Source organism: Sinocyclocheilus rhinocerous, unplaced genomic scaffold, assembly GCF_001515625.1.
Source record: "Sinocyclocheilus rhinocerous isolate Xijiao unplaced genomic scaffold, SAMN03320098_v1.1 scaffold751, whole genome shotgun sequence".
NCBI lineage: Eukaryota > Metazoa > Chordata > Actinopteri > Cypriniformes > Cyprinidae > Sinocyclocheilus > Sinocyclocheilus rhinocerous.
In genome coordinates, this window is record NW_015657293.1 from 274,486 (window position 1) to 290,345 (window position 15,860).

The 15,860-nt window shown below is 33.2% G+C and overlaps 1 protein-coding gene across 1 annotated transcript in view; it reads left to right on the forward strand.

Moving 5' to 3' along the window:
* LOC107720909 (electrogenic sodium bicarbonate cotransporter 1-like) overlaps positions 1–15,655 on the forward strand; it is a 65,382-nt gene extending 49,727 nt beyond the window's left edge. The window contains exons 14-27 of the mRNA XM_016528738.1: positions 474–607; positions 3,303–3,571; positions 4,543–4,601; positions 4,777–4,965; positions 6,192–6,305; positions 7,466–7,627; positions 7,827–8,005; positions 9,172–9,244; positions 10,765–10,833; positions 11,490–11,597; positions 11,699–11,764; positions 13,466–13,627; positions 15,086–15,153; positions 15,423–15,655. Of these exons, the coding sequence (XP_016384224.1) occupies positions 474–607; positions 3,303–3,571; positions 4,543–4,601; positions 4,777–4,965; positions 6,192–6,305; positions 7,466–7,627; positions 7,827–8,005; positions 9,172–9,244; positions 10,765–10,833; positions 11,490–11,597; positions 11,699–11,764; positions 13,466–13,627; positions 15,086–15,153; positions 15,423–15,531 (1,761 nt within the window). The 3' untranslated portion in view covers positions 15,532–15,655. The remainder of the gene's footprint in view (positions 1–473; positions 608–3,302; positions 3,572–4,542; positions 4,602–4,776; positions 4,966–6,191; positions 6,306–7,465; positions 7,628–7,826; positions 8,006–9,171; positions 9,245–10,764; positions 10,834–11,489; positions 11,598–11,698; positions 11,765–13,465; positions 13,628–15,085; positions 15,154–15,422) is intronic.
* Positions 15,656–15,860: the final 205 nt, after the last annotated feature.

Genomic DNA, 15,860 nt, shown 5'->3' on the forward strand with positions numbered 1-15,860 from the left:
ATATTAATTGTTTTATAGGTGTTTTACTGTAATACTTTTTGAATTATACATGGCATTGTGTTTTTTAGGGTGGAAGGAAAAGTTCATAAACTTAACAGAAAATGTCTTGACAGAAATTTAGTTTTTGTTTTTACATGGCATGTTTTCTTACTGTGTATGAGTGACACACTTAAGTTTAATAGCTAGAGCTTTGTTTAAATCAAACTAATCCATAGTATGAGCAGATGCAACAGTGATGCTTGCGTAAGAAAGCTCCAGTGGTTTGTGTTGGAAACAGGCGTTTGTCTGAATAAGCACTTTCAGATTTGACTGTGAGGCAGAAATGTGCTTTTGAAGAAACAGCTGCCGTCACATACGGGCTCGAATCTGATAAGAGTTGCTGTTTTAGTGCTTTCCCGCAGACATGCCTTCAAATGCACTACCTTTGCTGTAGTTTTTCCGCTTGACGTCTGTGTTTTTGTCTGTCTGTGCAGGGTGTGTTGGAGAGTTTTGTGGGGACGGCGTTGACTGGGGCTGTGTTCTGTCTGTTTGCGGGTCAGCCTCTCACTATCCTGAGCAGCACCGGACCCGTGCTCGTCTTTGAGCGCCTGCTCTTTAACTTCAGCAAGTGGGTGTCACATACACACAGAGACATACTAAAGCATGTGCACACAAGAACATACGAAAATAATAAGGCATCGGCGGATGATTTTGTTAACAATAGCTGTTAGAAAAAATGTGATATGTGGTGAAATCATTACTACATTACTATATATATAAATACATTATATGTGACCCTGGAAGCTGAATAAATAAGCTTTCCAGTGATGTATGGTTTGTTAGGATAGGACAATATTTGAAAATCTGGAATCTGAGGGTGCAAAAAAATCAAAATATTGAGAAAATTGCCTTTAAAGTTGTCCAAATGAAGTTCTTAGCAATGCATATTACTGAAAAATCTATAATTTTGACCCATACGATGTATTTTTGGCTATTGCTACAAATATACCCCAGCGACTTAAGACTGGTTTTGTGCTCCAGGGTCACATATATTATTTGAATATATTAATTATCATTATAATTATTATATTATTATTAATAATTATAGTTGCTGCATTTTTACAGTGGGAAAAATAAAATAAATCTTTAATAAATGTTTGCATTAATAATAAAACCAAAAAATATGAATAATTGTTTTTGTGTGTTGTCAATAATATTTCATAATATAATAATTAAATTAATAATAGCCACAATCAGTCATTATTTTACTGTGCAGTATAGACTGTAGGTTGTTCACCATTTTAATCATTCGTTACAACTTGACTCATAATACAAATACTTTATTTGTTATTAATTATTTACTTTGTAAATATCGTACTATTATATTCCTATACGATTTATTTGGATTTTTTATAAAAAACATTAATAAAAGTCACACAAAAAAAAACATTTTGCCCGTGCAATCTAGGTTCTTAACTGTATGCTTTTTTATATTAATTGTTCATTGCAGCTAATAATTAAATTAATAATAGCCACAATCAGTCATTATTTTACTGTGCAGTATAGACTGTAGGTTGTTCACCATTTTAATAGTTCGTTACAACTTGACTCATAATACAAATACTTTATTTGTTATTAATTATTTACTTTGTAAATATCGTACTATTATATTCCTATACGATTTATTTGGATTTTTTATAAAAAACATTAATAAAAGTCACACAAAAAAAAACATTTTGCCCGTGCAATCTAGGTTCTTAACTGTATGCTTTTTTATATTAATTGTTCATTGCAGCTTGATTCATTAATTGATTTGATGTGTTTATATGATTTATTCCAGTCAGATTTTATAGCCAAGCTTATCTGTTTCTCATTTAATTCAGAGAATTATGTTTAAACATCAGCTTGGATTTGGATCCATCCACAAACCCAGACAGTAAATCAGTAGAGTTTATACTTCCTTTCTGTATTGATGTGTCATATTTAGTTTGACCAAAAACAAGCAGCAATCCCAGGAACTCTTGTCATCTGAGGCACAAAACGTTCTGAGTTATCTGGAATCAAGATACATCTTATTGTTTTCCCGTTTCCGCCAAGGTCCCGTCTCTCTCTCTCTCTGTGTGTGTGTGTGTGTGTGTGTGTGTGTGTGAATACATTTCTCTGTCTCTCTGTGAGGTTTCAGGTTTCTGTGTTTATGTTCCATTATGAATAATTGAGTCAGATTTCATGTCTGCTTCTGCTGGCGTGTATCAGTTCAGCTTCACTGAGAGTTTCCATCTAAAGCGCTGAGTCTAGAATTATGGATTGTCATATATTAGATGAATCAGATGTTGCATGCTAACATGATTAGTACTTTCTGATCCAAAAACGTCTGGATTCAGTCTTTAACGCAAGGAACATATGAGAAGAGTCGTTTGGAAATGAATCCAAAAACATACATAACAAATGTATGTGTGTGCTTACATTTTTAATAAAAAATTAAGATAAAATACATTATTATTATTATTCAATTAAATTCAATTAAAATAAATACAAATAATAATTAAATACACACACACACACACACACATATTTATGTATAAAATAAAATAAATAATTAAATAAATTAAAATGTAAAAATTAATTAAAATAAAACTGTATATGTATATTTAATTCTTCATTTAAAAATTACGGTTATAATTATATATTTTTAATATACATATATTATTTTTGTTCTTAAAATGTAAATATTTATGTAAATAAATATATGTATAAATATATATGTAACTATAAATGTAAATGTAATGTAATATATATAGTGCCTTCCTTTTCTAAATGATTAAAATTAATTAAAAAAGAATAAAAATGTATATACATTTAATTCTTAAAATAAAAAAATATGTTTATATATTTAATTCTTAAAAAATATTTTTATATTTTAAGTATATATATATTATTTTTATTTAAATATATATAATATTTAAAATGTAATAAAAAATTTAAATATATATACAGATATATTTTAATGAGTTGGGAGATTTAAAAAGGAGAATAAAAATTGCTTTCTGTTTAGAGCATTGCATTATGGGATCAGTGGCACATAAGTTCTCTGGCTAAGTATTAAATATTTTGAGTAAAAAAGAAGCCCATCCAGATAATCCATGCAAAAAGGAAATTTGCATACTCAGTTCTGCATGCGAGTTTGTTTCGAAACCAGAGGAAAGTATGACATTTCAAACATATTGCGAATCATTTTTGTTCTCATCCTCTGATTGGCTGATTGTTTTCCTCCTAATCTGGGTTTGTAGGCGGGTGATGCTGATGTGTGTTTTTGATTGGTTCAGGGATAATGATTTCGACTATCTGGAGTTCCGGCTGTGGATCGGTCTGTGGTCTGCTTTCTTGTGTCTGGTCCTGGTCGCCACAGACGCCAGCTTCCTGGTGCAGTACTTCACCCGCTTCACAGAGGAGGGGTTTTCTGCTCTCATCAGCTTCATCTTCATCTACGACTCCTTCAAGAAAATGCTCAAACTGGCTCACCATCATCCAATCAACTCAGACTTCAACATGGACCTGGTCACGCAGTACGGATGCCACTGCAGTCCTCCAGACGGTGAGACAAGGATCCTGTGAAGGAGAAGATCAGAGAGAAAGTGTGTGTGCACCAGACTGAGACAAAATAATCAGTATTAATCTTATCATTTACATTTTTATTAAAGTTATTATTATTAATATATTAATACAATAATAATAATAATATATTAACATGGTTGCTTGTTTTCAGAGAAAATATCTTAATATTTAAAGGTTTATTTTTTATTGACAGGTTATTACTTTGAATTTTTTACATTTTCTTTTTTCTTTTTCTTTTAATTATGCACATGATTTGGATATTCTTATCAAAAAACAACCCATAATACTCATGTTTTGTGTTTATTTAATATTATATTGCATTTAACAGTGCAACATACAGTTTTCTAGTGTGCTTTTTTCGTTAGGCATTTGGTAAATTTATGGTAAATTTTCAGTTATTTTAGCGTTTCCACATTTCTTTTATCATTTTTCTACATGCTATTTATTTATTTTTATTTTTATATTTTTGTAATAATAATAATATAGTAACATAAATACTTGTTTTCAGAGAAACATATCAGAGAAATATCTTAATATTTAAATGTTTATTCTTTTTTTTATTCTATTGCCAAATTTTACTCTATTTTATGATTTACATTTTTTTAATTATTATACATGCTTCTTTCTTTCTTTCTTTCTTTCTTATTAATTAATCTATCTGTTTTATTAATTAATTTATTTTTTATAAATATAATAATATACTAATAGTAATATATTAACACATTAATACTTGTTTTCAGAGAAAATATCATATTTAAAAGGTTTTTTTCACCCTCGTGACAAATTGTTACTTTGAATTTTAGACATTTTCTTTTAGTTTTGCACATGACTATATTTTTATTAGAAATCAGGAAAAAATACTGATCAAGAAAATGAGTGAGAGAGAAACTGACATTCAACATCAGGTTTAAAATAAAACTAAACTTATGTTTTGTGTCTTTGATTCAAAAGGCAACATTTCAGCTGTGTATATGGAGAACATGGAGGCTCTGATGAACAGCACTGGACAGGTTTGTGTTGATCATTATTAAAATATTACAATACCCACAAAGCATGAGTACATTTAGATCAGTTAAAAAAAATGGCCAGTTACTGCACAAATACAACACATGTGATATTTAAACAGATTGAATGGTTTTGTATTTATATGAATGGGGATCATTGTTGATGTTTGTGTCTGCGCAGCACCATCTGAACGCGACCTGGGCGTCTTTGACTCGCTCTGAGTGTTTGGAGTGGGGCGGTCAGCTGCTGGGACCGGCGTGTGAATTCGTCCCTGATATCACACTGATGTCCTTCATCCTGTTCTTCGGCACATACACCTGCTCCATGGGTCTGAAGAAGTTCAAAACCAGCCAGTTTTTCCCAACTACGGTAAAAAAACAAACAAACACACACACACACACACGTCATCAGCACTCATTAATGAGGATCTTAATTGGCTTATGCTTTACTCATGAGGATATTCCTCCTCACAGGACTAGGAAACCCTGCCTACACACACACACACACACACACAGAGACTCACACAGACACGCACACACACACACACACACTCTCATACACACAGACACACACTCACATACACACACACACACACACTCTCATACACACAGACACACACTCACACACACACACTCACACACACACGCTCTCATACACACACTCACATACACACACACACACTCTCATACACACACACACACACACACTCACACACACACACACACACGCACACACACACACACACACACACACACAGGCTTTAACTTCAATCTGAAACTCATTGCTTCTGAATTAAAGCAGTATTTTGGTTTGGCAGCTGTAATGGAAAATAGTCCATCACTGATCCGTCCAAAAATGCTGTAGCATATTACCAATCTGCACTCATTAAAACATCATAAATCTCCATTAATCTTCACTAATTAGAGATTAGATTTAAAGATTATAGTTTTCACTTTCCATTCTGTTATTTATAGTGCATTTCGTGTCAATGATCAGTGATGCATTTGTTTTTGTTTTTGATTATTTAGTATTAAATTTACCAATGCAACATGCAGTTTACTAATGAGCTTTTTTTTTTTCATTTGGCAATTTTGATTTAGACATTCTTACATCCTCTTTTTTTACATACATGTAAAATGCGCCCGTCCTGCATACGTTTTTAGTTGTTATAACTCTTTTGTTATACTTATAAAACATATAAATCACACAGTAATTATTAAACATGCTATTCATTTTGATTTGAGTTGATTTGATTGAGATCAAGTGTTGTCCTATTTTTTTCATTGAATATCTTGCTTTGCTTATATATATGGCACATTATTCAAGTAAAATGGTTTTATATTGATTTTACGTGAACTACAAAAAAAGAAAGAAAAAAGAAATGGAGACTGCATCTACAAAGTTCCACTTTCCCTTTATGCATTTATTTTATAAATTATAACATGAAACAACAAAAAATACTGATAAAAATTTATAAATGTATTTATAAAAAATAAACTAAATAAAATATGCTGGAAAATTTTATTTTACATAATCTGAACTGTTTGAACTGTCCATGTGAAGTCATATGCTGAATAGTTGTTTATATTTTGCAGGTCCGCCAACTGATCAGTGACTTCGCCATTATTCTGGCCATTTTGATCTTCTGTGGTGTGGATGCGCTGGTCGGTGTGGATACACCCAAGCTACTAGTGCCAAGTGAATTCAAGGTGTGTATGTGTGTGTTGAATGGGTTTAGTGTCTTTGTGAGGGCACTTCTGTTACAGTAATCCTTTAATAGTCCCAAACCACTCACTGAAGTCTGACACTTGAAACCTCTAATACGTGTGTGTGTGTGTGTGTGTGCGTCACAAATAGACACAACTCTACAAGGTATGTCATGTGAGAATCCAGTGCTTGTATTGTTACTGCAAAATCTGTATTGGCACAAGCTGAATCAATATAACTTTCACTAGTAATGCTAACAAACCATAATAAATGATATAATATATAACAGATCAATAGATAATTTAGTTTCAGATATAATTATGATGCTCATATTTCCATTTAAATGTAGATACTATAACTATATAATATGCATAAATTATATAATCTCTGCTAATGAAAATTATTATAAAGTGAATGTTGAATATATATATATATATATATATATATATTCTGACAATTTTCAAGCGACAGTTGAAAACTCGCCTCTTTCTTCACTATCTGACTTCATCCTAATAAAAAAAAAATTATCTTTTTCTCTTTTCTTTAATCTTTCCCTGTCTAGCTTGTACTTATTTGAACAATGCTTGAAACTTGGTATTACGAGCACTTCCTGTGTCTATTTGCCTCTTTAAAGGGTTAGTTCACCCAAAAATAAAAATTAGGCTGCGTTTTACTCACCCCCTCAAGTCATCCTAGGTGTATATAACTTTCTTCTTTCAGACGAATCCAGTCGGAGTTATATTAAAAATTGTCTTTGATCTTTCAAGCTCTATCGTTGTACTCATGTAAATATATCAGGGGTGCAACGGTTCAACTGACTCACGGTTCGGTTTGTATCACGGTTTTAGAGTCACGTTTTCGGTACGGTTCGGTATGTGCTATGTTTAGGGAAAAAAACTATACTGCCAAATAAAAAGAAAGAAAATAAGAACAAATAATCTAAATACAAGCAACAGCACAAATAAAATAAAGCAATAAGCTCGTGCCTAACAACGCCCCTTGGCTGTTATAAATTCACTGTAAACCACGGCTTCACGTGGCTTATTGCTTTTATAAAATGAAAATATTATATTCAAGATACAAACTAAATATAGTATCAATATATAATTTTTTTAATTTTATTTAAATTTCTAATTATCCTGTATTTTTCTACCCTAAATAGCCGACGAGTCCAAATCGTGGTTGGTTTGTTCCTCCGTTTGGAGGAAACCCGTGGTGGGTTTACCTGGCCTCGTTCTTGCCTGCTCTTCTGGTCACCATCCTCGTCTTCATGGACCAGCAGATCACGGCGGTCATCGTCAACCGCAAGGAGCACAAGCTGAAGGTACAAACAGCTGATGTGATGTTACACAGACTCTGGGTCTGTTGTGGAGTATGAGGGATTATGGTCAGAGGATTACACCGCTGCACGCTAACCTAACGCTAACAGGAATCAGATCTCAAACACACACTACTGCGCTTAATATGGAGAACTGATCATTTACTATAGGTAACGAGTGTTATTTGTCTCGCTCTGAGTGCAGAAGGGAGCCGGGTATCACCTGGACCTGTTCTGGGTCTCCATTCTCCTGATCGTGTGTTCGTTCATGGGTCTGCCGTGGTACGTGGCAGCAACCGTCATCTCCATCGCACACATAGACTCCATCAAGATGGAAACTGAGACCTCGGCACCCGGGGAACAGCCCAAATTCCTTGGAGTCAGGTGAGGTTGAAATCTTGAGGAAAACTTCGCTTAAGTCACTCCACACTGTATTTTAACTAGGAAAAACTTGATTACAGCATCAAGAGGTTTGTCCATCCTCACTAAAAGACAACCAGTCACAACCAATTAAACAAGTTTAATATGCCATTATATGGAACAGCATTTTTGACCAATGAGATCTCACTGTGGGCGGGGCTATGCAGCATAATGTCAATAAATAGACCATCAACAACCAGCATAATGTAGAAAAGTTGACCTGTATGGATTTTTTATATGCCTGATTTCAATATCTACATAGAATGTGGATGATATAGATTATAATATACTAAAATAACAGTAGCACTTTACAATAAGGTTTCATTTGTGAACATCAATTTATTATATTAGGTAACATGAACAATACCTATATAGGATGTATTAATCTTAGTTAATGTTAAGTTCAACATTTACTGGTACATTATAGAAATAAAAAGTTATCTGTTAACAATAGTTAATGTACTCTGAACTAATATGAACATTTTTGTTAGCTAACATTAACAAAGGTTAATAAATGCTGTAAAAAATTGTTCATTGTTAATTCATGTTAGTTAATGCATTAACTAATGTTAACAAATGAGACCTTATTGTAAAGTTACCAAAATAAATAAAACTAATAAAATAATAATAATAAAAATATTAGTAACTATATAGACATATTTTTAAAAATTATAAAAAAGGACTAAAACTTTAACTAAACTTAGTGAAAACAGCAAATGTCAAAATAAAATCTAAAATGATAATAGTGTATCAGTGATAATAAAATAACACTGGTGTAAATGTAAATATAATGCCAATGTATATACAATTTAATGACATCACATGAGATAAACACCTATTTTGCACAGTATTTACCCAAAACTCATTAATAAAATGAAAAGCAGAATTAGTTTATTATCCATCAACGTTTATTAGGCATTGATGAGGCTAACATTAGGAGGACTCAACACTCCACTTTTATCGCTCAAGCAGACTTAATGCTAATAATTTCAAAATGACTGAATATCTAAAATGAACGATCTGATATGTCAGTTTATGACTAGTCATGTGTTGCTTTATTGTCACGTGTGTTTTGAATCAGTTCACATGAGTGTGGCTCATGCTTGTTTTGTTGATTGTTGCTCATGCAGGGAGCAGAGAGTCACAGGAACAATGGTGTTTATTTTGACGGGTCTGTCGGTCCTCATGGCCCCCATTCTGAAGGTTTGAACTTTCTTATTTATTAAACTCACCCCATTATGTCTTTTTGCATACTAAAACTGATCTTTCTCCAGGAGAAGAAGACAGAATGTTAAAGAGGTTTATAGTGTTTAATGCATGTGTGTTTGCTTTGAGTTCATGTATCCTACTAAGAGTTGACAAAATATGCTTTTTTTTTTTAGCACATAAACATATTTATCCGTTTCTTTCTCTTCTGGGAAAACAGACCACAAATATGAATGACTCATGACTCTGGCTTGTCAAATAGCAGGATCATAATTCATATCTGTAATGTAAACAGAAGAGTATTTAAGAAAATACCAGTTGTGTCTACAAAATATTTCTTAGGGTATTTTAAGCAATTCTAGTTATTTTTCTTAAGTGAATTAAATAGGGTTTATAAATATATAATAAATATAGGGCTTATATTTATTTATCCCTGTATCCACAACTCCATTAAACTTGATTACTTAAATTCATTTATGGAAAAAAAAGGTTAAAAATTATTCTTGATAGGTACAGTATGTATGTATATATATATATATAAACAGATAACTCCGCTGTTAACAATTTTTAAAAATCATGTTTTTTCATTGTACATTCCAATTAATCTCAATCAAACTGCAGTTGGGTTATTTTGATTAGATTAAAAAATAACTAAAAAATACAGCTAACTAACACAATAAAAAGCAATAAAAACATGATAACATAATAAAAAAAACATGATTTTTGAAAATTTTAAAAAACGGAGCAACATTTATATAAACATTTATAATGTGCATTATTTATAAATATTATCACAATAAAGATCATATTTTAATAAATGTTAATTATTTAATAAATTAATTTATAAATGTCTAAATATTTATAAATAAATATATTTCTAAATATTGATATATTTATATATTTAATGTTTATATATACATACATTAGATATATTAAATATATAAACATTTATAATGTGCATTATTTATAAATATTTAGACATTTATCAATTCTTTATAAATATTATCTTTATTGTGGTATTACTATCACTGTACCATGATACTGGCACAGTACTTTTTTCTGTAGGTTGGTACCTCCAAGGCACCATGATATAATTGTGATGTCCAAAAAAAACATTAAACTATGGTATAATTGTATACTTTTTCAGTGGTTAGTGCAGTTACTGTCCCCTACTGGACATTTACTTTGTAAACATCACAGTTTGGTAAAGGATATTGACGTGTGAGTGGGAAAAAACTCATACCAGGATGTAGAGGCTTTAATTTCTGTGTGCTTTCTGTCAATAACACAAATTCTTTTTCATTATAAGCTGTTTGCATTGCTCAAATCTCCTCCTTTGGAGCATATTATGTTGACAAGGTTGGATTTGGGGTGTGTTTGGTGGATACTGCTTTTGTCTTTGCGTAACCTTTGATTCTGTATGTGTGTACAGTATTGCTCTGTGTGTTTGAAGACAAACTGAAGCGGTATTATTTATATAATACTGTAATACAGTGTGTTTGGTTTGATCCCTGCAGTTCATCCCTATGCCCGTGCTGTACGGTGTGTTCCTCTACATGGGTGTTGCTTCTCTCAATGGCGTCCAGGTGAGTTCATGCAGCTCAGCGAGTGTCATGTTACTGTTCGGCAGAAAGAGACCCTAATCTTCCTGACTACCTGATCTCCGCTGGAGCCTGGGAACCCGACCGATTCCAGAACATGATCTGAGTTCAGGAAAGTCGGGATAAATCAGGCGTATGCAGGATTTTCAGGGTGTAAAATGCCTGGATAAACCTAGAGCACTTCAGGACAGATTTGTGCATCAAAATGTGTTTAAATAATGGTGCTTGCTGTTAAACCATGATGCATAAGTCATCCCAACCCTTTTACAGAAATAATAATCTATATTTTTTTATGATGTAAATATTATATTTTTATTATATTAGTCAATTTAATTTAATTTATTATTATTATTTTGTAATTTATTTTACATTTTTGTGACAACTGGATTTTTTAAATGTATTTTGTATATAATAAATATACAAAAATATTACATTTTATTTTTAAAGTAGAATACATATATATTATATATTAAAATGAAATAATAATATAATAATTTTATTAATTAATTTTAATATAAAATTAGATAAAGATAATTGTATATTTAATTTTCAAAAAATTTTTTTTTTTTTTACATTTTTGTGACAACAGGATATCTGCCTCTGAATAAACTATGAATACATCTTTTTTTGTGTGTCTGTAGTTTATGGATCGTCTCCAGCTCTTGTTGATGCCTGCAAAACACCAACCAGATCTGATCTACCTGAGACACGTACCGCTCAGACGGGTTCACTTGTTCACCTTCATACAGGTGTGTGTGTGTGTGTGTGCTCACATGCTCAGCCTCCTACAGGGCTCAGATCTATAGCTTTAGTGCTGTATATGCATGATGAATGTGTGTGTCTGTCACAGGTGCTGTGTTTGGCTCTGCTGTGGGTGCTGAAGTCAACAGTAGCAGCCATCATATTTCCTGTGATGGTGAGTCAAAATACACTCAGTCGGTTTAATGGTCATGTGCACTGCACACAAAACTGGTTTATAGTTTATACTTTTTAGCATTAAAAGGCCTTTAGTATGAATTAGGTTGTGGTTAGCATGTCTTTTGCTATGAAATCTTTATTATTTTTTATGACGTAAACATAATAACTTTTATATCTTTATTAGGGCCCGAGCACCGGTGGTGCGAGGACCCTATTGGAATCTCATTTTTGAGAGCCTAAACATGCTCAAAAACTCACGAAACTTTGCACACGCGTCAGAACTGGCGAAAAATTACGTCTGATATGGGTTTCAGAATTAGGTGTGGCAAAATGGCTCGATAGCGCCACCTGTAAAATTTCAACGAAGTGCCCCTTGAGCTACATTTCACGTACATGTACGAAACTCGGTAGACACACACCAGTACCTACAAAAAAGTCTCTGGGTTCAAAATCCGAAACCCAACAGGAAGTCCGTTGTTTTGAGTTTACTGTATGATTTTTGCGCAGTTTTTGCTATTTTTAGGCCTCGTACTTTAACAAACTTCTCCTACAGTTTTAATCGGATCATCTTCAAATTTGCTGAGTGTAATAGCAACATATTAAAAAGTGTCAGCAAGTGTTAAATAGGCAAGCAACAAGCTACAAATGAGCTAAAACATGCTAGCAACACTTAGTTAAGTGCTAAAGCATGTCATTAATGCAATGCAACAGGAAGTTGCTGTAACTCAGGCAAACAATGTCCGATCTGCCCTAAACTTCACACGTTTAATAACAGTTGTATCCTGACCACATGTCCATGCCCATATTCAGTTACAGTCATAGCGCCACCTGCTGGCAACAGGAAGTGTCACGTTTACCCCAAACTTCACATGTCTTGGCATGAACACATCTAAAGACAAATATTCAGTTATAATCATAGCGCCACCTGTTGGCAGCAGGAAATTTGGCACATATAAATGACTTTGACATATTCCTATATTTATCACTTTAAAAGCATATTACCCACCGTTTGCTGTTTTCCTATGGCCACCAGGTGGTGGCGAGCCCGGGTGCGAGGGCCCTTTCATCGCTGCTTGCAGCTTTAATTAATATTTGAAGTTGAACATTTACTGTACTGAAGCTTAGGTTTACTTGATTATCCATACATCATTTTTTAGAAAAATCACGAGTCGCAAATATGATCATCAAGCTTTTGAGAACTGTTTATTTGTTCTTCTCTCAATCATCATTGTATTGCATTGCATTATATGTTTTGATCCTAAAACTAAGCATTTATATAACATCTTACTAAGACATTATTGGAACATAAAGAGTGAAAACTGATATTTATATGCACTTTATGTATGTAGCGTAATACTTTATACTGTTATAAAGATCTCATTGACTTCTATCAGAATTTCATCTTTCTTTTTGACCACATAAATGTCAGAAACTGCATCAAATTGCATATTTTTGCTCAGTTTGGGCCTCTGAATAAAACTGAGCTACATTTTCTTTAACAGAAAAGAGCACCTTATTCTTACTATATTATACAATATGAGCCTGATGTATCAAATATAACAATCTCTTATTTTATCTTATTAAAGGTTCTATATTTCCAAAACTAAATAAATAAATAAATTTCAGACTATTATTTCACATGTCAATCTATACAGGGTTAATCTTCACACATCTGAGATCTCTTTCTGTTCTTTTCCAGATTCTTGCATTGGTTGCGGTGAGAAAGGCCATGGATTATGTGTTCTCGCAGCACGATCTCAGTTACCTGGATGACATCATGCCCGAGAAAGACAAGAAGAAGAAAGAGGACGAGAAAAAGAAGAAGAAAAAGAAAGGCAGCATTGACAGCGACATGAACGACGTGAGTCTCTCTCTGTGTTAGAAACAAGTGCTTCAGTAAAGCTGCAGTGGTAAGAATGTCCCACCCCTGCGTTTACAGTCGGATTTTCCAGCCAATGAGAACGTTCCCAGCATAAAGATCTCCATGGAGGCCATGGAACAGGAGCCAGTGCTGGGGGAGAAGCCCTCAGACCGTGAGTAAACACACAGGGTCTCCCTCCACCTCACGCAGGGGCTCCAGCCGTCACTCTGTCCTCTTACTAACAACTTTAATAATGGCCTCTCCCTCCCCTCTTCCAGCTTTCCTCACGCGCTCCTCCAGAAAACATCTCTGAATCCCGTCTTTCTCTTTGTTTATGCTGTTGCTTGGTTTCCTGGTCTGTGTGGATCAGTAACAGATAACATACGCTTAATCTCTGTGTGTACTGTATGTATTAATAAAGTCAACATGCAATCAAAATGGACCCTATTTACTTTCCTAATACATGTTCCTGGTCTTTTCATGCGTGATTCATTGCAAATGTTTGTCTTTTAGCGAAATAACTTGATCCACCTTTAAAACCAATTCACTTTTTGCACTTATTTCTCAATCTCTCCAAGCACCTGGATTTATTTTGCTCTATAGGGATGGGAATTATGTGGAATTTAACGATTAATGATTTCAGGTCCATAACGGTTGCACTGACGATCCTTTTTGTTAATTATTGTGGGAGAAACAATGCACATTGTTTAAAAAACTATTCCTATTCACAACCTTCAGACGACCCTTCAGTAGCAATTTATTTTACAAAATTAATATTTTTATTCCTCAAAAGAGTTCTATTATGAATAAATGCTGTTCTTTTGAACTTTCTATTTACCAAAGAATCCTAACATTTTTTTATTAGTTTCCACAGAAATATGAAGCAGCACAACTTTTTTCACCATTGATAATATTAATAAATGTTTGTTGAGCAGCAAATCAGCATATTAGAATGATTTCTGAGGGATCACTGAAGACTAGAGAAATTATGCTGAAAATTCAGATTTGATCGCAGAAATAAATGACATTTTTACATGTATTCAAATAGAAAACAGTTATTTTAAATTATAATAATATTTCACGATATTACTGGTTTTACTTTATTTTTGATCTAATAAATGCAGCCTTGGTGAGCAGAAGAGATTCTTTCAAAAACATAAAAAAAATGTTACCAACTCCAAGATCACAAAATGATGTTTTAATCTCAAGAAAACACTGTATCATCGTTTTCATTTAATATCCTGTTTCATTCGCAAGTGTCACATCATGGGTTGCAAATGTTGACTTTAACCTGATGTGTTTTATCTCTGCATTTCCTCTTCTGTTTAATTCTAACCACTAACCAATCAACTCTTCTTTTCAGCTGCGTCATAACAACTTTATGTTAACCCTCTATGATTTGACAATCTGCCATGTGTATGTATGTATATTGACAGCACATGTGTTTGTTTCTCATAGGAAAGCCCATGTCCTTCCTCACTCCCTACTGATGGAAAGCAATTTTTCCTTTCCAAGACTGTGTCAAGGTAAATCTGTGTGTGTGTGTGTGTGTGTGAGCTTGTGTGCACATGCATGTCTATAATTATCCAGCTTAGATCAACATGAATTCCATGCTGGCTCAGGCTGGTTTATGGTTGTTAGTACTGGTCAAGCTGATGGAACCAGCACTACCATGCTAATTTTAGTCTTAATTTTGGTAAAATCACTGTAATGCATTGGCAGACCAATCAGTTAGCATTATAGTGCTGTGTGTTTTTGTAATCATATCTAACAGCTCTCTTTCGCTTTCTCCTAGTCAGGATTTAAACCCCTTTAAGAAGACTGTGCCTCAGATTAGAATCGATTTGGACCCTGACAACAACAAATTCTTCTGGAAAACTCCAGCCTCCGAAACGTCTCTTTAAACACTCCTGAAAACACTTTCACACATACACTTTTAGGTCCAGATGATGGTTTGGTCAATCAGCTAAACAAGAATGTTTCTTTTTAAAGCCCAAAAAAGACAAATGTCATTTTGACACTACAACCAATAGCTGCACAAACACAAACTCTTTACCAAAGAGTTTTTAAAACTTTATTTAATTTTTGAGCTCCTCAGTATGTCCTTCTGACGTTTTGGTAGCATTACTGTTGGAAAGTTGAAAAAAGTCTTTTTTTCTAACGATTTATTTTTAGGTTCTGGGTCCAGACTGATTTTTTTCCAATCATTTTTTAACTTTTATAACCATATTTT